The sequence below is a fragment of the Equus quagga genome, chromosome 8 (assembly GCF_021613505.1).
Source record: "Equus quagga isolate Etosha38 chromosome 8, UCLA_HA_Equagga_1.0, whole genome shotgun sequence".
Taxonomy (NCBI): domain Eukaryota; kingdom Metazoa; phylum Chordata; class Mammalia; order Perissodactyla; family Equidae; genus Equus; species Equus quagga.
The window spans coordinates 30,467,247-30,493,008 of record NC_060274.1 but is presented as its reverse complement, the minus strand read 5'-3'; the positions used below and the strand labels follow the sequence as shown (position 1 = coordinate 30,493,008).

The 25,762-nt window shown below is 43.4% G+C and overlaps 1 protein-coding gene across 6 annotated transcripts in view; it reads left to right on the top strand.

The window, feature by feature from the left end:
• ORC5 (origin recognition complex subunit 5) overlaps nucleotides 1-25,762 on the top strand; it is a 126,508-nt gene that overhangs the window by 77,798 nt on the left and 22,948 nt on the right. For 2 of the 6 annotated variants that reach the window (XM_046670645.1, XM_046670643.1), the window contains exon 16: nucleotides 1,495-2,211. The exons of 1 other annotated variant lie outside the window; for it this stretch is intronic. In XM_046670645.1, the coding sequence (XP_046526601.1) occupies nucleotides 1,495-1,509 (15 nt within the window). In that variant the 3' untranslated portion in view covers nucleotides 1,510-2,211. Of the gene's footprint in view, nucleotides 1-1,494; nucleotides 2,215-25,762 lie in introns of those variants that run through there. 3 more of the 6 variants (XM_046670640.1, XM_046670644.1, XM_046670646.1) reach the window with 3 other exon arrangements.

Here is a 25,762-nt window from a genome sequence, read left to right as displayed (position 1 = left end):
TAAAACTTAACATTAAGTCCACTTTACTGTGTCACTTTAGGTTTATAACCTTAAGACCCAAAGTCATTGGGGGGAAATGTGTCTGAGAGATGTACAAAGTCCATTTCCCTTTTTGCCTGTGGTTAGAAATAGCCTCCTATGTCTGTTTCCTTCTAAGATCCTCCAGAAAAGATCTTTTCAGCCAGTATCATGATTTAAAAAAAAAAAAAAAGATTTGTTAATGGTACCTTGTTACCAGTAAATTTGGGGAGTTCTAGAATTGAATGAAAGAAAAACACATAAAATAAAATAGCTTTAGGATATAATAACCATACCTTTTGTGTCTTTATGCCTGAGATAAGATTTTTTTATTTTTAGTCACCATTTTTCATGGTTTTATTACTGCTAATGGTAACAGGATTGTTTCGGCAGTGTTTTTATACCATTTGGAAAGATTTCATATTTTTCAGAGAAGCACTATTGTAATGAAACAAAATATTCTTCAGTCCAACATTAGGTACCACAATAGCCATAGCATCTAATTTGAGCTATTTTTAAGTGTGTTTTCATAAGCAGTATCTATAGTTCCCCATTCCAACTTTTTAAAAATATTTGATATATGTCAGTCATTTGCTTAGGAACTTTTTTAGAAAGTGTAGTACCAAGTGATAGACAAAAACATTAATTGTTGGTGGTTTAATAAATAAGAGTGTGCAATTAGTGAATCTTCAAAAGGCTGTTCTCACATGGATGATTATTTTTGCAGAATTGAATATTTTAAGGCTTTAATTTTATACTTATTGCTAGATCATTATATCTAATTATTTTGACCATTTATTCAAATAATAAACCTCCAAGTCTGAATATTTATAGTGAAGAATGAGTTTGGAGAAAAGAAAATAATTATATGTCTCTGTCTGCCTGCTATTTTATTCTGCCTGCCATCAGAGTACAAAAATATACATTCACATCGTCTGTTTGTTGTCTCATATTCTTGGATCATACAGATTTAGTTGCAATACACATACAGGTCAGCCAGTGTTAAAAGACTGAAAAGAATGAAAACTACAAATGAGGACAGATGAGCTATGCGTTATGTAATGATAAAACAGGTGTTTTGGAAGATAAACAATGTTCAAAAGCAAAGAAGATTTAAATACTTCTGCATCCCTAATTACTTTATTCTGGTTATTAGACAAAAAGCAAATAGCTCTCAGATGAAATCTAAACTTTCTGTTGTATAATTGAAATACGGAAGTTGAATCGTTCTAATGTTTTCTTTTTTTAGAAAAGCAAACTTTATGCATGGGGGGGGAAAGAAACTTTTTAAAGAAACTCTGTTTCTAGGGACATTTTTAAAAATCAGCGTCAGTCCCATCCTGGTGCTTTTGGTAGCACCATTGGACTGTTGAGCATGAGCTGTGAATTATTTTGCATGTGCTTCCCAGAATCATACACGCAGAGCTGAGGAGTCTGGGGGGAGGATGCTAACATACTGTCTGTTCTTGTTTATAGGACGGTGAACTTTGACATAATAAAATACTTGTATGATTTCTTGTGAAAACAAGCTTCAAAGCCATATGGACACTGTGACGATGACTAAGCCAAGCTGTGTTCATCCACCTCCTTAGCTGGCCAGGGAGAGGAGGTCTTTGGCTCTATTGGATTTGTCCAGACAGGTGCCGGCCCAGCGTGGAATCGGATGAAAATCCTCTGATTGGTCTGGGTGGATGTGAGCAGAAGACTATTTACCAGGGACCCTGGAGTATTTGGACACAACGTGTTAATTATAAACAGCAGGGTTTGAGCACAATCTGTTCTGCTCTTAATGATGTTATCTTAACACTGAAATTGCCTGAAACCCATTACTTAGGACTACATTTTGCCCTGTGAACTCTCCCCTGCGCTTTGAATGTGCCAGCAGCCCTTGTATGTGAGCCTCGTCTCTTCACTTCCTCCCCACAGGAGCCTCTGCAGTGGCTCGCCAGAGCAGATTTTCCTAAGGCCACCGTTTTAAAAGATCGTAGTTGCAAAATATAATAAATAGAAGTTTTAAAAAATGTATCTTTTAGAAGATATTTGTATATGCTTATCTTTCACCCAATTTTCTCAAAAGGCAAGGTAGTTTGATCAGAGGTAGGCCGACCGTCCCTCTCTAAGCCTCCTTGATAACTAGAGACTGCTTCGTGAGGTTTACCTGGTCACTCCTGCCATTAACCACCCACCCTAGCTTTTTGACCCGCGTGATGGTTTTCTTTCCTGTTTAAGAGTTGCACGATAAAACATTTTCCCGTTAAACCAGTTAGGAACCTTGGGTCTGATTTTCTTGTCTCTCCGTATTTTTGAAGAAGCTTTCCGTTAGCATTTGAATGCTTGAAAATGGTGTTGAGCAGATTGAAAGTGCTTCATTACAGAGCCTACTTTAAATTTCAGTGGCATTTTATTCTTTGATTCCTTTTTTGAAGAAAAATGCTCACCATAGGCACTCCCGGATAGGAAGCCTTTCAATGTAGTGATTGTCTGACACTTTGTGGATCAAAGAAAACAAGTAGTCGTCTACTTGCCTTTAGCGGTGATGGGCAGGGGCGAAGACTGAGTTCCTTGTTGCCTCCCTACGTAGGACAGCGAGGGAAGACTTCCTAGCCCAGAGGATGACATGCACCATGAGCGATAGAGCACCCTTCCGTAAGTCCCTTGTCCCACGGGAGACGGTGAAATGTGGTGTTCCACAAGATGTTTGGAGGAGCCAGGACCAGGGAAAAGGCATGTGCACTGTGAAGGCTTGGGTTTCCCGCACATAGAAATCCATGTGCCATTAAAGTAGAAAGCAGTTTGGGTATGGGTAACCGATGCCAGGAAGAGCACTGCCCCTTGGGGGGGGTTCCGCCCCTCATAGCTGGCTGTGAGTGGCAGGTCTGCTGTGCAGCCCTCTTGGATAGGCTGGGGCCGGTCTGCATCTTGGAGAAAGAGACTGTCCTCGGGTTCTGGGGAGGACGGAAAGGAGGCCGACTTTCCTGTAAGTGACTTTGCATGCCTCTCCTCACTGCTGGTCGCCTGTCCTGTACTCCCTACAAGGAGCTTCCCCCCCTGCGGTGGCTCCCCTGCAGAGTGCCTTGTAGCCGGGTTTTCCCTGCCCCTGACTGGGCATCAGGTCTTTCCTGTGTTGTAATTCCCTTTCTAATGGCTTGCTAAATGACTCACTCACTAATTTGATTAATTTATTTAAATGAAGACTAACAGCTTAATATGGATATTAGCATTTTAACAAGGGTCATCCGCAAATGAATCCTCTAATTGGAAGATATAAATCTCCAATTACGGGAGGGAATCTAATGATGAGAATTACGCTGGCTGGTGGGCCAGATACTTCCATTAAGAGAGGAGGCGCTTAAATTATCTTCAGAGTCTATTCCACCTAGATCTAAAAATGATTTAGGTGGTACAAGAAGAAAGTTACCAAGCTGCGGGTTTTTAGATTTTTCAAGCATGGACACTCCTCCATTTTAGAAATGCTTTGTTTCAGTGACCATGACCCAGGTGTACACACTTGAGTGGAGACCTTCCTCCCTCTTCCTTCTTACTTTCAAGTCATTTTCAATCCTTGAGTCAGTCTTCATTGCTGCAGTGTTTTTTTTCAGTAACTCTGGAAGGGATTCTGATCCCACAAGCCTCTTCTCACTAAGCTCTGAAGTCAGAAAGGGGTCAAGTCTCTAGGTCAGCGGTGAAGACTCAGGCTCTGGAGTCAGGCTAACTTGGATCAAATACCATCTGTATCTCTATGAGGTGTGTGACCTTAGGCAAGTCACTGAGTCTCTCTGTGCCTCTGCTTTCTCAGCTGTACAGTGGAGAACAGAGCTTCCCTCATGGAACTGTTTTGAGGATTAAATAAATTGATATATCTGCGTCAGTAGTTCTCAACTGGGGGCAGTTTTGCCCAGTAGGGGACATTTAACAATTTCTGGAGACATTTTGGTTGTCACAGCTAGGGGTGGGGTGGGAAAGGCAGAGGCCTGGGATGCTGCTAAACATCCTAAAAGCTTGACTCACACAGCAGAATTATCAGGTCCAAAATGTCAATATTGCCAAGGCTGAGAAACCCTGAGCTTGGTAAAGTACCTGGCATGCAGCAAGTGCTCAGTGAATGCTAGCTGTTGTTATTTTCATGAAATATTATTTGTGGCCTAGAAAGGAGGTAAGTGAGGGAATGGGGCAACATTCCAACTGAAAAGAGAAGAGGTACTCTTACCTAAGCACATGGAGGATAATTATTTCTTATTTAGAATTTTGGAATTATCCAAATGGTCACAATACCTTGGATTTTTATTTTTAGAGTTGGTGGATTATCTGCTGCGTTCTAATCCACATGCAGATGTCATTGCTTATTTTTCAGGATCTTGTTGAATAGTCAAAAGCATGAGCTGAGAATGATCAAATCAGAGAGCAGGTGACTGAAGAATTATGTTATTTTCCCTCAAGGTGTGATGGCTGAAGAAGTAGTGGTATACCTCCAGTAGAGTTAGTTAACCGACAACTGTTTGATGTAGTTACTGTGGTCTGCAGCATGGAAAGCTCGGGCAATAAGAAGCAGCCTCTCCTTTGTCCCTCCAGAGTGTGCACCCCTCTGCTTTTATCATGCAAAGTAAAGTAACGGGCCAAGTCCAGGAATAATGCATCCCTTATCACATTAAGTTCTCAGTGAGCCTCTGAAATAGTAGATGAAATGCAGCAGCTGCCCCATGTGTGCAGTCAGGGCTGTGATACTGTCCTCCGTTGCTACCTGAGGTCGCACACTATCGTGTACCATAATTGTTCGCATTTTATGCCGTTAGCCATGAGCAGAGACTTAGATTGGAGGTCATTAGACCAGAGATTGATATTCAGCTTCATCCCCTACATTTTGAAAGCTTCGTCTGCTACAAAGTCTGACTGCCTATCATATGTGAATAGTTTAGATAATTTTGCATGTAATTTCAGTCTGCTGACACAGTTTGCTTTAAGAAATGCTTAGTAGAGCTCAAAGAAATCTTTCCTATCAAGATATCAACGTTTCACTCAAATTTGCTGTTAAATGCCCTGAATACACAGTTAGTGTTCATTTTCCAGCAGTGACACATTCATGAAGCACAGTATGAGAAGCAGAAATTTTGGAGAGCAGAGAAAATTATAATCAATTCATTCATTTAACTTCATGTTGATGCACAGTAATGATGGGAATTTTAGAAGGCATTCAACTGTTGGAGTAAATAGTGGTAGCTTTGGCATGATGGAAAAGGCCTGGATTTTAGAGGCAGTAAAGATTGGCTTGGGTTTTGGATAAACCATAATCCAGTCCATTGGTCTTTGAAGGAGCTGAGAATGTGATTTAATGGCAGTTTCCATAGAAGTTTTCAGTATTCATTCAACAAATACTGAGTGCCAGCTGTGTGCCAGGTATCGTGTTGGGCGTAGGAGATAGAGCAGTGGACAAAGGAGACAGATTTCTGGCCTGGACAAGAGGGGCCGTCAACGTTTGTAGAGCCATTCCGTGAGAAAGGAAATCCTGGGAAAGGACTGGGTCTGTGGGGTGAAGAAGATGGTGAGTTCAGTTCTGGACATGTTGCCATGAGGTGCCGATCCAAGTGGAGATGTGAAGTAGGTAACTGGATCTAGGTTAGAGACCAGAGTTACTGCCAGCTGTAAACGTGGGAGTCATCAGAGTAGAGGAGGTTATTTAGTGAGTTAGAGCTCTCAGTTCTTAAAGTAGTGTCCACGACGTGGTGAGGGAGAAACCATCTTGAAACGAATTAAAGAAAATATGTAGAAGGTAGTCCTAACTTCTGCTCTTCGGCTCACCACAGAACTGCAAGTTAATTTTTTCAAATAACAGTTCTCCGCTATTCATATGAACCCCATACCCCCCCGGATAGGAAGCGACAGTGAGAGACATGGGCTAAGTCCCATTCAGTATCTCATCCCAGAGGGAAAAATCAAACCCACTTAGATTCTTAATTCTGAGGACAATGTTAGGTCCAAACATGATTTCATCACTGTTGGCTGACTTTCATAACAACAGAGGCATTGCTCTGGCTCAGGTGTGCCCTGGAATTTCTGAGCCCTCTTCAGGTTCACTTCCTCTGGGAAGGGACGTTCAGCCAGCCCAGCTCGTGGGACCCATCCAGCTGGAACTGAAGAGGGCCTCAGAGGACCTGAAATATGCCACCCCCGTGGACATCCGTGAGAAAGGATGCTGAGAGAAACCTCTGCCTTTTTCTCCATCAGTTTTTCTCTTTTTAATTGAAAACGTTGACTAACTGAAGCCTAGTCGTCGAAAGGATGAAAAGACCCGGGAGAGAGCCCCGTGGCTCAAGGAGGGATAAAACAGGCAGCTGCTGTGAGCGCCTCTGAATGTGGAAACCTAGTAAGGAAGCTGAAGTGACCTACAGAGAAAGGAATAAGTAGATCTAAATAATTGAATTTTTCATTGTGATCTTATAACTCAAAGTTATATGGGAGAAATAAAACATGTATCAATAAAAAATTGTCTTAGATTACGAGAATCAGAGGGCTATGAGCAGACTCCCCAGCCTAGGTAGGAATAAAACTTTGGAACTGGTGAGCAGAAGAGGACGCTTCCACAGCTCCGTGCAACAGGGGCTGGCTGCCCGAATTTCTTTTCTGATAAAAGGTCTGAGTTAAACTGAAAAGAAACAAGAGGGAGAGAATATGAAAAGACGCCCGTCCCAAAGGGAAAACACTATAGAACATGTTCTTCCTAATGCTATCATACATACTTCAAGCATCTGTCTTTATTATAAAAGGACCTCCTGTTTACTGTGGAAGCTGGGGGCAGTCACGAAGAAGTAAAAATCACCAGTTAGCAACATTCAGAGAGAGGCTTTGTAAGTGAGAGTTTTGATATGTTTACCTCTAGTTGCTATACTGTTCTTGTAATTGAAGTAGAAAGTCTAATTGTGTCTTTTATAGTGAGAAAGAAAGGACAGGTCAGGTGGAGACTAATGCCTATCGTAGCAGCCTGTGAAATATGATCGGTAGGACTTAAGATTGGAGTTTTACCAAAAATGCTTACAGTGATAACAGTTTTTTAAAAAATCATTTATATACAAGTAATGGAGGTGTGAAACCAATCAACATAATGAAAAGCAATATCTCAAAGACATTACATCAAAAGCCAATTCTGAAATATGTATGGCCGGTATGTCTCTTTTAATAGAATTGCTTATTGAAAATGCTTATCATGATAATAAAATGAGAGAACAAAAGAAACACTAAAGTGAGTGAAGAGAGAAAAAAACTGAAGCGAAGTATGGAACGAGGAGGGCAGTGATGTAGATGCTCACCTGTGGAAATAGGAGTCAAAGACGGCACAGAAACAGGATGTTCTAGTTATCTGCTGCTGGATAACAACCCACCCCAAACTTAATGGCCTAGAAACAACAATTTGTTTTGCTCATGAATCTGCAGTTTGGGCAGGGCTTGGCTCCTTGCGATGTCCCTGGGGCAACTTGAGACAAGAGTTGGAATGGCATGAAGGCAGGCTCCCTCATGTCTGCAGGCTGGTGCTGGCCGACGGTTCTCACCTGGAACATCCACACGTGGTCTCTCCATGTGCCCTCCCCTCGTCCTCAGGGGATGGTGACTAGGCTCCGAAAGACAGCATCCCAGGAGAAACCAGCAAATGCTGCATGGCCATTTCTGTCTGACCTCAGAAGTTACATAGCATCACTTTGCAGCATTGTGATTAAGGCCTGCTTATAGTGAAAGGGAAGGGAATTACACCCACCTCTTGATAGAAGGGGTGTCAAAGAATTTTCCAATATGCTTTAAATCACACAGAACACAATACACTGAAAATATTATTATAGAATGCAGATGGGGTATATTTTGTGTCTTTTCAAAATTTGAATTGGTGTGGCAGACACTGCTGATTGTCGCCCCACCAAGTGTCTCTCCTCCTTTCTTTCAAAGCACAGGAGCCCTGGCTGCAAGGAGGCCAATGTGGTTGGAGGCCAGGAAGCAAAGGCAGCTGTAGTAGGAGGGGATCAGAGAGGTGATGGGGGCCGGGCCAAGTGTGCAGGGCATTGAAGGACCTTAGTTCTTAGTCTGTGCGAGATGGGGAGAGTTTTGAGCAGAAGAGTCACGAAATCTGGCTTAGATTTTGAAATGGATCACTGGATGCTACACTAATAGGCTATAGGAGGGATGGAAGTGGAAACAGGAAGCAGAGGATATTAAAATAATCCAAGTGAGAGAGAATAATGGCTCAGATAAGGGTGTTAGTGGAGCTGGTGAGAAGTTGTCAGATTCTGGATATAATTGGAAAGAAATGTCTGCAGGACTTGCTAATTAATTGGATATTGATTGTGAAAGAAAGAGCCAAGGATGACTCCAGGGTTTTTGACCCGAACATCTGGAAGAGTGGAGGAGAGAAAAGATGGGGGTTCAGGTGTGGACGTGCTAAGTGGAGATTTCTAGTAGGTGTCTAAGTGGTGAGGTCCAGGAGGTAGACAGACAGATGGGTCTGGAGTTCAGGGTAGAAGCCCAGGCTGGCGATACAATTGCAGAGCTTATCAGTATCTAAATGGAAATATAGAAGGGAAATGTGTATATAAAGGAAATATGGTCAGCTCTTCTGGGTCGGAGCATTCTTCCTATTCACGGCTGAGCTTCTGCCCAGGAGCATGGAGAGCCCCTCCAGAAGGTGACCTCCTCCCTGGGCGTTGCTGCTAACTGAGGAACCTTCAGTCACTCTTTTCTATGGGAAGATGGGATTCATGGTACAGTTGCAGTTTCTGTAATTTAAATATTGAAATCTCAAGTACCAAATTTTAATACTAAAATTTCAAGTGGTTCTTGCAGTGTTAAAAAGAAAAATGACAGGAAAGGAACGAGTGGGTCATGGATTGAGGTGTAAATGTACACCATGCCCAGCCCAGACAAAATGGCCTCTAAATACTGAGCTTGCAGATTAAATATGCCAATTAAATTCCCAAAGCCCAATGTTTTAAAGCTGTTCTTACTACTCTACATTTACTTTCTCTCCATTTCAGAAATAATAAAGATTATATGCTGAATTTCTCCATTAAATATAAAAATTCTTCCTAAATAGATATAAGCATGGAATATTTGATTAGTAGTACCTAACTCCCTTTTTTCCCCGGAAATATCCATCTATCTTTCATTGTATTTTTTACCCTAATCATGATAAATCCACCACTGAATCACACTCAGTCATGGACATACTTGGAGCTGTGTCTCCAGATGTTGGGTTGGTTTGCACAGATTTTCTCTTCATCTCCTTTGTGACCCATGGCGCTCATTAGAAGACAGTTGTAGGAGGCAGAATAAAGTGAAACTCACGGGCATTATGTAATGCTAAAACTGTAAACATGGTTTCATCATTACCATACAATAAATAAGATCTACCTGAGTAAGGAAGATGAGGACAAAAGCTTGAGAGATTACTGGCCACATAGTGTTGTTTGCGATGGAAATTGATTTTTCTTTTCCTCTGTTACTTTTCACTGTTGAAACTACATGATTGTAATATTGTTAACTACCAACTGAACATTTATGTTCCTGGTACCGTAATAGACAATTCACATACATTATCGCTATGCTTGTAGAGTTTGGATGAAAAAAATGTATTCACTCAACTGCTAACCCTGGAAGCCTCTTAGGGAAGAAAATACCTCGATGAGCAACTAGGAGCAGAAGATGAGAAAGAAGACGCAGAAAGGGCAGAAGATGAGACCCTAATAAATAAGAATTTGTTTTTGCTCCTGAGGATCAGACCTAGAGCACACACACAAAAAAGGGGCTTGTAAGCTGGGTCACTGTGTGGGTGAGACAGCCAAAGAGAAGTTTTAGTTATTGCTTTACAATTCAAGATGTGACCCTTTTTTTGGAACCCTTAAATTTTCTGTAACGGTCTGCTACATGCAGCAGCCATGTTTATGGGGAGGTCATCAAAAAGAGGCTGTTTCCTACATAGGGGTTGGCGCTAGAGTAAATTTCTTTTAAAGCCTGCAAGATACCAACTGGAAACCGCAGAGTGAGCTGAAGTAAGAAACTAGTTGGAAGTGACCGTGAGAATGTAAGATTCAAACCGCACCCTCCAAACAAGGAATGCAGACACATCTCGGGTGTGACAAAGCATCACCTGCTTTCTTTCTTCTAACTGAAATTCATTTAGCTTTTGAGCCCCCACTTCTGTTGATGGTAGAAACTAACTGGTCAATTCAAGATTAACTCAGCCTCTTCTAGTTTAAACTCAGTTCCAGGGTGCTTTTCCTCTGCCTCCGCCCATATTGTTAGACCCATAGAATCTGTGCTATTCATGAGCCTATTGTGCAAGCAGTGGAAGAGCTGAGGACAGAAGCTGGCTGACATCTTCTGACCCAGTCTTTCTTTCCACTCGGTGATTTAGTGCATCCTCTGTAGCGGATGCAGAAAATTCTCACAGCCTGTGCCCACTCTCATAGGTCTACCCACGTGCCTCCTTCCGCAGACCTCCTTGTCCCTGATTTTCCAGGCTTGTTCCTTATAGGCTTCTAATTAACCAGCCAAGCTCTTCACTGTCCCTGAGTCTGACTGTAACCTTACCTGGGGCTACTTCTCTCTCCATGGAAAGTGGAGGACCACTCAACTCTGTCCACTGGGAGGATTTCCACTCACCAATGTCATTCACTTCCACGGAGTAGGGCTCTAGTGCAACCACAGTCCATTTTCAACTTGGACCAACATACAGAGCTCACCCATCCATGAAAGAAATCCAGCCTTTTTCCTCCTTCACCAGTTGACCATGGGGAAAGCCCTCCATGAAGCCACAGGTGGGAGCTGAGGGAGAGGCACTGGGGCAACAGTGGATCTGGGTCACCTGTTTCTATAGCTTTCCTGTGCTCTCTGCATCCATTTGAGATTGGTCCCTGATGTATCACTTCCATTTTAAAATAGGTAACTGCTGGTGAATTGGTGGGTCTGAGAGTACCCGGTTCATCATAATGGGTAATTCTGGCCATGTGACACTTGATGTCCCATGGTTAGATGCTCAGCTTCTGCCAAGGCACTGTAGCATGCCAAGAGCTGTTTGCTTCAGCCCTGGAGGGGACTGTGCTACACCTCCACTATTAGAACTTGCCAGAGGCTCCACCCAGCATCCTTCTCTCCCACAGGTCTTTATTACCATGGGTTCTGCAGGGTTGTATGGCCCAAGAGGCAGGGTTGCTTGTTCTACAGCCTAGATCTACTGTGGACGTCTTTCCTGCTCTGCTGCCCACTCAAAAACAGCAGCCCTCCCTGTCACTGATAAATGGGTAGGAGTGGTAGTATATGTTGCCCCCGGAACCTGAAGAAGCCTATGCAGCTTTGTGTTTCTTTGTTATCAATAGGAGATGCAAGTGCAATAACTTTACCTTTGTTTTGGAAGGAATGCCACATCGTATCCCATACCCCCCAAACTTCACCAAGGTGGAGGGCCTCTGAGTCCTCATGAGGCTTGTCTCCCTCCCAGCACGTGTTGTCGCACCAAGGCATCCCGATTCCTTGCAAGTTCTTGCTCAGTAGTCCCAATTAATGCCATGTCATCAACTCAGTGGCCCAGTATGATGTTTTATGTAATATCTGGATGGTTCCAGTCCCTTTGGCTATGTTGTAACAGAGAGGGAGAATTAGTGTGACCCTGGAGTAAGACCGTGAATACAAATAGCTGTCCATCCTATGTGAATGAGAAAAGCGCACGATTATCCTTCCTGGTGGGTATTGATAACATGCATTTGCTACATCAAAAGCTGGGTATTGGGACTTCTAGCTTCTATTTAGAATGCAGAAAGTCAGAAGGGGCATCGCCAACCTTACAACAAGAAAAAGATAGCCTACAAAATCATCACTTTTCTTGAACCCATCAGAAAGCTGAGGTGGCAGAGCAGCTGACTCGCTTGAAATCTGAGGAAAGCAGGGTGACTCGAAATCAGAGAAAAACAGGACATGAGCGTTTCCCCACTGGGTCAGGTGCTGGGTGTCATACAAGCTGGTAGGAAGAATTCAGCTAAAATTTTTAACAAACTGCTAAAGACTGAGTGTGGGCTGGTATGAGAATATGGAATTCCTGGGAGATGCAGACGCAAGGAGAATTCCTGGGAGATGCAGACACAAAGAGAATTCCTGGGAGATGCAGACACAAGGAGAATCTGCATGTCTTCGCAGGGGCTTCTGCATGTGTTCCCAAGAAAGACTCGGGACAGGGCCACAGACTGAAGAAATCGGCCTTCATTGGGCTTAGGGGAGGGGAGGAACAGCTGCTGTGGAAGGGCACGAAGCCCCACTCATGTCTCTCTCCTATCTCCCTATGAAAGAAAGCCATAAACCACTGGGGGAAAAGCAGCAAATTCAATCATCTTTGGGGGCAAATTGCAGCTGGGAGAAAGGAACATAAAAAAATCTGTCTACTGCTGGGGAAGATCAGCAAAGTTGATAAACCTCTAGTCAAGCTAACCAAGAAAAAAGACACAAGTTACTGTAAGATAGAAAAGATATAACCACTGATCCCACAGACATTGAAAGGATAAAAGAGAATATTATGAATAGTTCTATGCCCATAAATTTCATTATTTAAATGAAATTCCTTGTAAAGCACAGACTACCAAAACTTGCTCAAGAAGGAATAGATAATCTGAGTAGCTGTACCATTCACTGGAGCATTCTAACATTATTTAAGGGGGAGATTATTTAAGGGAGAAATAATACCTATTCTACAAACTTTCAGAAAATAGAAGAGATGGGAACACTGCTTAAATCATTTTATGAGCCAGCATAACCCTGATACCAAAACCAAAGATATAACAAGAAAATTTTCAGACCAATATCCCTCATTAAGATATACACAAAAATCCTTAGCAAAATATTAATGAATCAAAGCTAGCAAATATATAAAAATAATGATACATCATGACCAAGTGGAATTTTCCCAGGAATGCAAGACTGATTTAACACTCAAAAATCAATCAGGGGCTGGCCTCGTGGCTGAGTGGTTAAGCTCGCGCGTTCTGCTTCGGCAGCCTAGGGTTTTGCCAGTTCAGATCCTGGGCATGGACCTAGCACCCATCATCAGGCCGTGCTGAGGTGGCCTCCCACATAGCAGAACCAGAAGGACCTGCAGCTGGAATATACAACTATGTACTGGGGGCCTTTGGGGAGAAGGAGAAGAAGAAGAAAAAAGAAGATTGGCAGCAGATATCTTGAAAAAAAAAATCGGTCAATATAATTCACCATGTCAATAGACTGAAGAGGAAAACCACAATGTTACTTTAATAGATGCAGAAAATCATCGACAAAATCCAATATCCATTCATGATTTTAAAAAACTCTATGCAAATGAAGAATTAAAGAGAACTTTCTCTGCTTGATAACAGGCATCTGTGAAAAATTGACAGCTAACATCACACTTAATGTTGAAAGATCTAATACTTTCTCCTAAATCAGGAATGTGGTGAAGATGTCTACCCTTACCACTCCTATAAAATGTAATCTCACAAATATATTCCTGACAAATATATTAAATTAAATATACTGGAGGTTCTAGCCCAAGCAATAGCAGAGGAAAAGGAAATGAAAATCATTCAGATCGGAAAACAAGAAATAAAACTGTCACTATTTGCAGAGACCCAATTTAGTATGTAGGAAATCCTAAAGCATCTACAAAAAAGCTTGTAGAGCTCATAAGTGAATTTAGCAAGGCTGCAGAATATAAGGTCAATATACAAAATCAATTGTATTTCTTTATATTAGAAATGAACAATTAGAAATTAAAATGAAAAAATAGTGCAGTCGTACTAAAAAGCATGAAATACATTCTTAGCTATAAAAAAATATATACAAGGTGTGTGTGTTGAAATCTACAAAATAATGTTGATGAGAGAAATCAAAGAGGACCTAAATAAATAGAGATACATGCTGTGTTCATGAATCAAAAGACTCAACATTGTTAAAATGTGACTTCTCCTCAAATTTATGTATAAATTCAGTGCAATAACATTCAAAATCCCAGCAGGATTTTTTTGGGTAAAAGTAGAATAGCCAAAACAATTTGTCAAAAAAGGAGAAAAAAGTTGGAGGATTTACACTAAGAGATTTCAAGACTAAACATAAAGCTACAGTGATTAAGGTAATGAGGTATTATTGAAAATATATACACGTAGATCAGTGAAACATAATAGAGACTCCAAAATAGACATTATATATATTGTGTATTTATATAATTATCATTATATATAATTATACGTGTAATTATATATAATATAATAAATGTAAATACATATATGTATATCTCCACTGAATTATCTTGGCACCTTTGTCAAACATCAATTGATCATAGATAGGTAGGTAGGTAGATAGATAACTGATGTTTGACAAAGGTGCCAAGATAATTCAGTGGAGGAAGAAGAGTCTTTTCAATTAATGATGCTGGAACAATTGGACATCCATGTGCAAAAAACATAGAACACCAACACATAACTTGAGTTATATATAAAAAAAATCTCAAAATGTATTATAAATCCAAATTTAAAACCTAAAACTATAAAACTCGCAACAGAAACATAAAGAGAAAATCCTTGTGATCTTGAGTTAGGCAAAGATTATTAAGACACACAAATTACAAAACCATATAAGGAAAAAAATGTCATTCTTCATCAAAATTAAAAATTTTCTTCTCCAAAAAGCACTGTAAGAAAATGAAAAGACAGGTGACTGGGAGATCATATTGGCAAAACCCATAGCACTGGTATCCAGAATATATAAAGAACTCACACAGCTCAATAACAGTAAAATAAACAACCCATTAAAAATTTGACAAAAGATTTCAACAGACACCTTATCAAAAAAGAGAGATTGCAGAAAACACATGAAAGATATTCAACATCATTAATCAGTAGGAAAAGGCAAATTAAAACCACAGGGAGATACTACTGCACACAGATTACCTAAAGATAGTGAACAAGCAACAACAACAAACAAAATATCAAGTGCTGACAAGGACGCAGGGCAACTGGAACTCTCTTATGTTATTGATGTTGGTGGGAATGCCAAACAGTGCAGCCACTGAGGAAAACAGTTTACCAGTTTCTTAAAAAGTCAAACATACTCTTACCACACAACCCAGCAATTCTACTCTTAAGGTTTTGTTTGAGGGAAATGAAAACCATTATCCACCACAAAAACAAAAGCCAACAAAGAAAAACCACAACTGTACTTGAATGTTTATAGTGGCTCTAACCATAATAACAAAACAAAGAAAAGGAAAAAGTCAAAAAGAGGAGAAAAGGGGCCACCCCGTGGCCAAGTGGTTAAGTTCACATGCTCTGCTTAGGCGGGCCAGGGTTTCACTGATTCAGATTCTGGGTGCAGACATGGCACTGCTCATCAGACCATGCTGAGGCGGCATCCCACATAGCACAACCAGAAGGACCTGCAAGTAGAATATACAACTATGCACTGGGGGGTTTGGGGGAGAAGAAGAAGAAGAAAATAAAAAGATTGGCAACAGATGTTAGCTCAGGGCCAATCTTTACCAAAAAAAGAGGGGAAAAGAAAAACAGGTTTAAATTTCCCATTTAATGCTGTGACATTTTTGACAACCCTGCAAAGGAGATACTGTTATTCCTTTTGTTCCTATTACTAGCTTTGGAGGGGTTAAGCGATATTTCTAGGGCACGGCTAAGTAAGATGCAGGGCCAGTTCACCCCCAAGCCAGACGGTACCCCATTATATCATGGCTACAGTTTGGTGAGGCTGGTTGATCAGTGTATTTTCTATACTGTTGTTCTCTAGAAACTGCAGACGTCACAGGCCAAGTCCTTGAGATAAACCTTGGAACCCTAGTCGATGGGAATGCAGACACCGCAAGAGTCAATATCAGGCTTTTAGTTTACCTTTGCCACATACGGAATAAGGGTATTTGCATTACATTGTATTCTGAGGGGCCCCAAAATGTTTGTGGTGAGGAGCTGGTCTGTTTCTCCTTTGAAACCTTGCTCTCCATTAGCCCAGAGAGGGAGGACAAGTTGACCACGGAGAAGGCGCAGGCGTTGCTGACAGGTTCAAGCCAGGCGTGTCTCCTTCCCCACTGGAGATGCTCTTGGGTCACGGTGAGGGGCTGCTGGAAGCTTGTGACCCCGCAATCTCGGCGGGGTTTTCAGGGTTCCAGCAAGTCACAAGCAGCCAGTGGGGACCCCGTGGGGGTTCAGTTGTCATGGGAATCTGTTTTAAACGCTGGCAGTGAGAGGACAAAATGCATTGAGCATAAGATGCTGCTTTAAAAACCTATGACTTGTGATGCTGAGACAATGTGATGAACTTATTAAGAACACAGCAAGGGTTTGAGAATATTTCCCTAAATATCCTAGCCTTGTATGTGTAGATTCACAAACTTGATGAGCAGGAAGAGTTGTTAAATGTCTATGTTAAAATAAAGGTATTTGAAAAAAAGCCTTTCTTTCCCAAACTAGTTTTTGTCAATTAATACTTCTGAAAGTGTGTTGATTAAAGTATTAAGCCCATAAAACGGCAGTTGAGTAGCAACACACTGAGGGTTGCAGAGTCCCACGGGGGGCTGGGGCTTAGGTTAGGACTTGTGTGTGCACCAGCTTTGTAAATGTGCTCTACAGAATAAATAGTGCATTAATGACATTTGATAATTATTCTGGTTGCAAATCAGTGTCAGCAGCAGTAACATTGTTATAAATGGACAGGAGAGAAGAATGTATGTAGGTGGGGAATAGCCGATATAAACAAGTAACAGGCATCATCAGCATTTAAAAGAAAAGCAAAGACGGGGGCGCCCATCACAGAGTGTTTCTCCATCTGACAGACTCACTCACTTTCAGGATCACCCAGCCATGTCCTTGATGAATTCAAGGATGTCACTTACAGACAGGATCTTTGTAACCAAGTTCTACTGAATATTTGTCAAATGCAAGAGGCCCCAGGAAAATGTCATGCCAACATAGGTGATGGGGCACAGGGAATTGACCTTACCATCTTACAGGGCACAGTAGCTGCCCAGAAGGTTATGCTTGGGGCAGGGGTGTCAGGCTTTGTATGGAAGACATGTAATTATTCCAGTCAATTCCATTCCTTCAGAATTTTCCTCTACCTGTTCTCACGTCAGGTGAAGAGTTGACTCTATTTCCGGCTCATGGTTTGATGAAGGATTTTTGAAATGAGGATACTTACTTATTGTTGTTTATATCCACAGAAGCCTAGATGAGATATAGAATTACAGTGGCCTGTTTCAAGTGAGGACTAGTTTGACAGATCAAGGTGATGTGTCCATCCTTGTTAGGTGACGAGGCCGGAAACCATCTGACTTTATCAAATGATTTAGGGCCTCATCATCTACTACTGTGTACTGCTCAAAATTATTCTGCCTATGTTAGGCTTGTTTCTGCAACAGTCAGTCATCTTTAAGATGCTGAGCATCTCTGGGAAAATTCTGAGCTAGACATAAATTTGGGACTCACCCATTTAGGGGTGGCAGCTGAAGTCCTGACCACGGGTGAAATTCCACAGAGAGGAATAGTGAAAAGAAAGGAAGGCCAAGGTAGACAGCAGAGAAGTTTGGGTCATGGATGTCAAAGAAGAGAATGTCAGCTGGGAAGAATATAAACTGTCAAATCACAAAGATTGAAAAAGGGTAAAGGCAGATTGCAATGACTTGAAGAATGAATCCCAGATAAGGGACCCCATGGGTGTGCCTTCCTGAGCTGCTCATGAATGCTGGTTCTGGATAGTTCTTTCCCTCCAGGCAATACACCTGGTGATGGCTTCATTCGTTCCATGCAGGTGTACAGTTCCTGCTGAGCCAGGCACCGCTCTGGGCCTGGAGATGCAGCAGCAGACAAGACAGACTCAGACCCTGCCCACAGGCATGTCCTCCAGCAGGAAGGGGGACCACTGGACAGGCAGTACCAATAAACTGTAATGGGGGTCATGGAATACTGGGCGCACATCGAGTCTTGAGAGCCTTCTTGCCCCACAGGCAGTGCTGAGGGGGTCCCAGCTCCTCTGCAGGAAGCTGCCTTCTCCCTGGCACCTCCACAGGCTTTGCGAGGGAGGTCCCACCTCTGCCCTGACTCAGGGCACACAGTGTGGAAACATTTCCAGGTTTATCAATGTATTCAACAAACACTATTCATTCTCAGGTGTAAGCTTTCTTTGACTGGTGCCTTCCTCCTTTGAGCAAGGCTCTGATCTTGGTGGTGGGGGGCTGGGAGACGGCCTCTGCCCCCTGTGCAGATATTTAAAAGGACCTCGAAGGCTGTGCAAGCAGTGGGCATGACTAGTTGCTAAAGGATACTGTGGGGGTTAAAAGCAGTGTTCCCTGAGGCTGCCCTGGGGCTCCCATGCCCCAGAGAGAGGCCTCTGACAGCTGAGGAGCAGGTGGCATGTATGAGCTTCCTATCGCTGCTGTAACAAGTAACCCCAAACCTAGAGGCTTAAGACGACACAAATCTATTGTCTTACAGTTCTAGAGGGAAGAGGTCTGAAATGGGTTTCACTGGGCTAAAGTTGCCTGTTGGCAGGCCTGAGTTCCTTCTCGAGACTCTGGGGGGAGAATCTGTTTCTTTGCCTTTTCCAGTGTCTAGAAGCTGCCTGCATCCCTTGCTTTGGCACCTCCCATCATCTGAGCCAGCAGCATCACATCCTCTGCTCTCTCTCCAACTCTGACCTCCTCTTCTGTTGTCACTTCTTCTCTGCCTCTCCTGCCTCTCCCTTTCCCTTACAAGGACACTTGTGATTACATTGGGCCCAGCCGGATAATCTCCCCATCTCAGGATCCTTAAGTCAATCATATCTGCAAAGTCCCTTTTGTCATGTAAGGCAGCATATTCACAGGTTTGGTGAAAGGATATGGACATCTTTGAGGGGGAGGCATTATTATGCCTACCGTGTGAGGACTCTTCTTCATTGAGGAGAAAAGTAGCTAGATTTCCACACACACATGTTCCTCAAGCACCCACCTTGCCAGGCACTGTGCAGGGGACATGCAGGCAAGTGGGACACCATCCTTGCCTGCGTGGAGCTTCATCTAGTGAGGGGGTTGGGACCAGGATGCACATTCCATGTTATGTCATGATCGAGAAAGTGCAGGCGTCGGGGAGCGGGTTCAGGAGTGGGGAAGATCACGTGCACTTGGGGGGTCAGAGGAGGCCTCCTTTCACCTGGCTGGGTTAAGTGCTGTGATAGAGGCACACAGGGCAGAGCAGTGGGAAGGCTATTCGTCCAACTGGACGAAAGAGAGACAGTTCATTGTGTGGGGACAGCATGCCAGGGAGGCGGTGGCATGCATCCTGGGTGCTGGTAAGATTTTAAAAGGAGGAACCAGGTGAGCAAAGCCAGGAGACAAGGAAGGCTGTCCTGCTCAGGAAGGGGAGCCTCACCCAAGGAGGATCGCACACAGCAACTGCAGCGAGGGAGCTTTGTCCCTGTCTGAGCACACTGTACCCATCCTTCAAGGCTCCCCGCTCTGCCCCAGGTGAAGCTGTTCTCCGGGTTCTTCTGCTCCCTCTCTCGGCCGGTTCACTGTCTTCATTTTCCCTGTGAGTTCCTCTCCTGTTCTCAGTCCTCACTGTGCTACGACTTTGTCTTCTAACCCTGAAGTTCCTGGAACACTCCAGTCCCTCAGGAGATGCTGCCTGAAGGTGAGATGCACTTCTGTCTTCAGACAGTCTGTGCTGGGGAAAGGCCCAGCTCTCTGCCGGTCTGACATCTGGTGAGAGGCCCTGGGGACCAGGGCTTGAGAAGGGCTCACCCACAGCTGTGGACAGACGTGGGAGTCCAGGGAAGATACCTGCATTTATCACTTGGTCAGCTCTAAGTAAGTGATGGTGCAGAGTGCCAAGTCCGGCTTTCCCAAGGAGTTACTTTTCAAATGTGGGTAAATCAGTAGCATCAAAAAGAGATGATCATGAAAGTAAGACGGGGGAGGGATAAACACAAAAGAAAAAGCTGGTTGTTAGGAATCTACATTGATAGTCTCTAGCTGTTCTGTCTGACACGGCAGCCACTAGCCACATGTGCCTGTTTAAATTTAAATAAAATAAAATGAAATTAAATTAGAAATTCAGTTCTTCAGTTGCCCTGGGCACATTTCAAGCAGTCCATGGTACCTGTGGCCAGCAACTCCGTTATTGGACAGGGAAGATATAGAACATTTTCATCATTGCATAAAGTTCCGTGGGACAGCACTGGGCCAGGGCAATGCTCAAAACCCCGACACCTTCTCATAAAACCCGAAGTCTCTGTCACAGCTCATCACATGAGCTCCCAAGGAGATGGTACTGTCCGCTGGGGGGCTTCTGGGAAATCGGTGGAGGTGCTGCTGGCATTTAGGGAGTGGGGACCAGGAAAGCCAGACATTGTACAAGGCTTGGTATAGTTTCACACAATGCAGAATTGTCCTGTGTCCAGCAAGACTTTTGAAAGTCCTCCTGAAATCTATTCGTTATGCCTTGAGCCCACATCCTAACTCCATTTTGCACACAGACACAAACTCATGGTTATGGTTTTTACCACATACCTCTTTATCCGAGAAGGTAACTGCTGCCTCCCTCACGGGATGTTTGTGCTTCATTTTGTTGAGAAGTCTTCAAGAGCCAATCCCCATTTCAGAAAATCCCCATCCTGACGGCAACATCAGGCTGTTGAGTGGCCATCACACTGGTCCACTGTGACTTTCCCAGTGATTGTATGTACGGGGCAAGCGATCCTACAATTCATTATAATTTCTGGTATGCTTGCGAGATACTTATTTTATTGTACGCCTTCTGCCTCTTCCTGGAGTTAGGGCATTATATTAATTTTTTTAAATCGTGAGTGAAGGTTATATTATCTACAGATTTTATTATAAGAGAGTGAAGGGGCCATTGGAAAACATTCGTTGTGTAAAAGGGGCTTTTGTGTTTTGTGGACTCAAGAACCTTCCTGGGGCCGACATGTGATGGGCCCCTGGCTCACTCTTGCTTCATCTCCGATCACTTCCCATCTTGCTGCCACCACACGGGCCGCCTGCTCGCTCTCAAGCCCAGCAGACAGGCCCCCGCCTCCACCCTGTGCATTCTTTCTCCACCTGGCCTGAAGTGCTCTTTACCCAGTGGCCCAGTGGTCTCAGTCCCTCATGCCTCATCTGCAAGGGCACCTCCACCTCACTCATCACCCATCTATGCTCTATCTGAGGACTCGTTCCCTGTCTGTCCCCCCAGCTCACTCACGGCAGCAGGGACTTTGTCAGATGGACCACTGTTCCCAGCACCGTGTTGGGGCTCAGTAAGTCACCTTGAAGGAATAAAAGAAACTTGAGTTCCTCAGGCAAAGTACTCCAGGCCTTGAGAACTTACATAGCTCTAAAGGGTATTAGGAATTTTTCTTTTGAGGTGGGAAAACATTTTCTAGAAACATGAAATGTGTAAGAAATTTTGGCTTCTATCATTATCAACTTTCTTCTTTGTTAGACTAAACGACCCTATTTTTCAAGTTGCTTGTTCCCCTTGGAATTGATCTCCAGTGATGCTGCAAAGAAAGCTTCGGGTTTTGCTATGTCGGATCCCAGGAAGAGTCTGACAGTTTCCTTACTGCTTATAACCTGCAGTTCCCCACAGAGGCCTCCTCCCCACCGCAGCCCCTGCCAAGTGCTTGTCACAGCATTAATTAAACTGGAAGAATAAAGGCTTCGCATGTCATTTTCTATATCGGATGACTTCATGGCATGGACGTGTCTCCATGGAGAAACCCTGTACATAAACTGCAAACAAATGCCTGGTAACTTGACAAAAGCCCGATCAGGGTACAGTTAAAGGAGAAATGGTAGCACACTGAAATGCGAACTCTGTTGCATGTATCATGTTTTTTAAATGTCTAGAGAAATATGAGTTTACTACCTTTTTAAAATTATATTTCAACTTCTTCCCCCAAAACATATTCGGCAGTTTTTAAATGGTCACATCTTTTTTATGGATACAATCCTTATTATTACCATATCTAGGCAATAGACTTGTGTCTGTGAAGTAAGAGAAATAATTGTCCTCTGCATTCATACATATGGATAAAGTTTTAGATTTATTTCTGGATGTTCCCAGGTACCACATATGCAGCCTGTATTAAGTATGTTGCATTTTAAGAAATATGTTTTTAATAACAGTGAGCATAATGAAATACAGAGTAAACCAAAACACAGAGGTGTGCTGTTCCTCAACAGAATAAATGACTTTGGAAAGATAAGACTTTATCCCCGCGGTCCGAAGTTCAGCTTAAGAGGCTTCTGTTAAACTGGAATCTGCAAGGATTCCATAGGAGGCCTCTGCAGGCCTTCCCCAGAAAGAAGTTGTGGACGGAGTTAGCAAAACACAGAGGCTGACCCGACCCTGTTAACCTGAGGGCATGAGGGGGCGGACCTGCTGGGAGCCTGGGGGCCGGAGAGGAGACTGAACTGTGAAGCGGAGTCTGGACCCCGCGCCTCAAAGGGCATTTCTCCGAGGCTGTCCTCACTCACCCGCCATGACATAAGGTTGACATTAAGAGTAAGCGTTCAAGAGTTTTTATGGCAGTTTGACAGTTATTATATTTCCATTGAACCTAATAGTAATACATTATATTTTATTATTAATTTAACTATTATTCTTATATGTCTACTTTTAATTTTACTTTTCCAGTCGTTAATTTTTATTGTAAGGTTTAAAAGTATTGGTCCACCATGGATTGGAATTTTTTTTAAATACGAAAGGTCCTTTGGCATAGATAGTTTCAGAAGCACTGGCTGAAATCAAATTGAACTACGTAAATAAATCCTTTGCCGAGGAGTGAGCTCTTAGCAGAACTGAATGCAGAGCGGAGACGTGCAGACTGTTCCCGGCTTGTACATTACACGCATCCTGAAAAGTCTGACCTATCAGCTGGAGGTCAGATTACTTCTACAGTGTCTTCCTACCCTGGTTATGTGCTTAGTTCACTCATTTAACAAATACGTATCGTTAAATGTTTCATGTGCTTAGAATACACTAGTGAATAAAAAAGCAAAAATGGAATTAACATTCTAGTGGAAGGCGACAAAAAATAAACCACAAGCATGATGAGCAACAAAATTACACAAATGTAGAGTATGTCACAGTAAGTCTATGATAGAACCCTAAGTTTGCTATACCAGAGTTTGTGTGTGTGTGATGATTTAAAATATTGCGGTAAGGGTGAGCCTCTTTGAGAAGGTGACATTTGAGTAAAAGATGAAGATCATGAGGAGTTAGTCATCTTGCTTTATGGGGGAAGAATGGGCCAGGCTGAGGGAAGAGCTAGTGCAAAGACCCTGGGGTAGGGTAGCTGGGAGGATGGGTGAGGGAGCAGCAAGAAGCCCAGTGTACCACAGCAGAGTGCTCAAGGGGAGGTGATAGGAGATGAGGTCAGAGAAGAAACGGGAGCCCGGATCTCTTAGGCCCACTGTAAAGACTTTGGCTTTTACTCTGAGTGTCACAGGAAACCAGAGAGCAGAGGGCCTTGAGTATAGGGGTGGCTTGCTTTAAAAGGGCCACTCAGTCTGCCGTGTTTAGAATAGAGTGTGATGGGCAACGAGTTAGGAGTCTCTTCCAAGTGAGAGATGACAATGGCCTGGTCTAGGATGGCAGCAGGAGAGGCGGTAAGAAGTGGGTAGATTCTTGTACGTTTATGGCAGAGCCAACAGGATTTCCTGACATAGGGGGATGTAGCGTATAAGAGAAAAAAAGGAATCAATTGTTTTGGTCTCAAATTTTATTTGCTCCCATTATAACTTCAGAGGTGTGCTTCCTCAGAGAAACTTTTCTCCTATCATGTGTGAAAACCACCGTGAGGAGCCCTGTGTTCAAACACTGGATTGTGGCCTCTATCGAGATGGGGCTGCATCTGCTCCCATCTCTAACTCCAGCATAAGACGTGATTCCAGGGACAATACAGGCTCGAAATAAATGTTTTATGGCACAAAAAGGATATTGTACTTTCATTTACACACAAGATACATGCATGCAATTCTCCCATACACCCTTTGAGACAATAATCAGCAAGTAACCCCAGCACCCCATCCTCCCTTACCATCCGTTGAATATCTATATCAGTGTATATATGATATTGATTCTTAGTCAATGGCTTTTACCTGCCAATGAGAGTTTAAGCAGTTTAAGATGCTATATTGGTTATTATTTCCAATTTTTATTGGAATTTCCGGCTCAAAGAAGCACAAGGAGATGCTTCCTTAGGGCAGACCGTCTATCCTTCAGGGTCTGGACCCTGGTGATGGCTCACTGACACCAGAAGTTCCTCACATGTGTACTATCTGTGGGAGAGGTGACGGGACCAGTAGTCCTTTGGCATTTTGTCAGATCTGTTCTTCAGACGTGCAACCGAAGAGCCACATTTGTAGAGTTTCAACCACACCCCTTCTGAAATCAACCCTCCAACTGGACCTGAAATCTGGCCCCTTCAAAAACCTCCCTTTTATCATAGGGCCCTGACATCAGCAAAGTTCTGCATTTAGCACCAGAGCATCCTCTGGTTTTAAAAACAGAATGCCATCCGGAAGGGATAAAGACGCAACTCAATGGGGGAGCTGTGCCAGACCCCGCACGGGACCCTTCACACGCATAATCTCCCTGACTGCAGCCTGCCACTGTGAGGCTATAACCATCCCAAGCGATGGGCTGGTGAACAGGCATCGAGTTTAAGCAGCTTGCCTAAGATCACCCAGCTGGTTGATGCAGCCAGGATTCAAACTCAAATGGTTTGATCCAAAGCCCTTTGATATTCACCATCTCACTATTCTACCTTTTAACATAATGCTTGCCAATTGATGGTCACATTCCGCCCTGTGAAACTCTAGCCTCCCCTTGTGGAAAGTCCCCTGGAAAGAGGGATGAGGGTGTCTCTTCCAATTTCTATAGTTTACCAACCCTGGGCATTCATCTTGTCTGGACTGAACTTCAGCCAGTTCATTTTCAGCCAAGTCTCCAATTTAAGCAGCCAGTGGGTAAAATACAAAAACCACCCAGCCGGAATCAGATGAAAAAGAAATGCAGGCTGGGGATTCTTGGCATAAGGATGAAGCAGGAGGTCCAGGTCCCTTGCTGGTGTTTTAAATGGTCTCCCATTGACACTGAACGGGGAGCATCCCCCTGGCGGGACGCAAGAGCAGCATCTCCTCAGTGGATGAGCAATGGCCACAAAAAGCGTTTTGGGTTTTTGGAGAGAAGGATGGATTTGCTGGAGCCAAAACAAAACAAAAGTCTATCCACTCCACCTCAACACCCGAAATTGAATAGTGCTTGGCGACGGTACAAGGAGCACAAGAAATATTAAATCAGCCAAACTCAATTCAGTTGACCACAGGACTCAAAGTGGGAAACCAAAAAGAATTGACTGAAATGGTTCTGCGCATCCCTTCTGTTCATCCCCCACCTGCATCCACCCTTCCCTTCCTCCGTCCTCTCCACCTGCTCAGCCCTCCGCCACCGGGGGTGCTGTGAGCCTGTTATCCCTGAGGAGGCCCACCCGGAAGGCGAGCGGGCAGAACATTCGGGCCCTGTGAACACAGAGACTTCAGATCTTTTGTCTCCTCTCACCCTGGAAGGAAAGGTCAGGCAGGAGAGAAGGATCCAGAGCAAATGTGGGGGGAGAACCTGCCAATTCTGATGGGAGGGAGGCCAAGGAAGAGGGCAGGGGAGAAAGAGAGTTGAGAGGAAAGGATAGTAGAGGGGGACAGGGGGGAGAAAGTAGA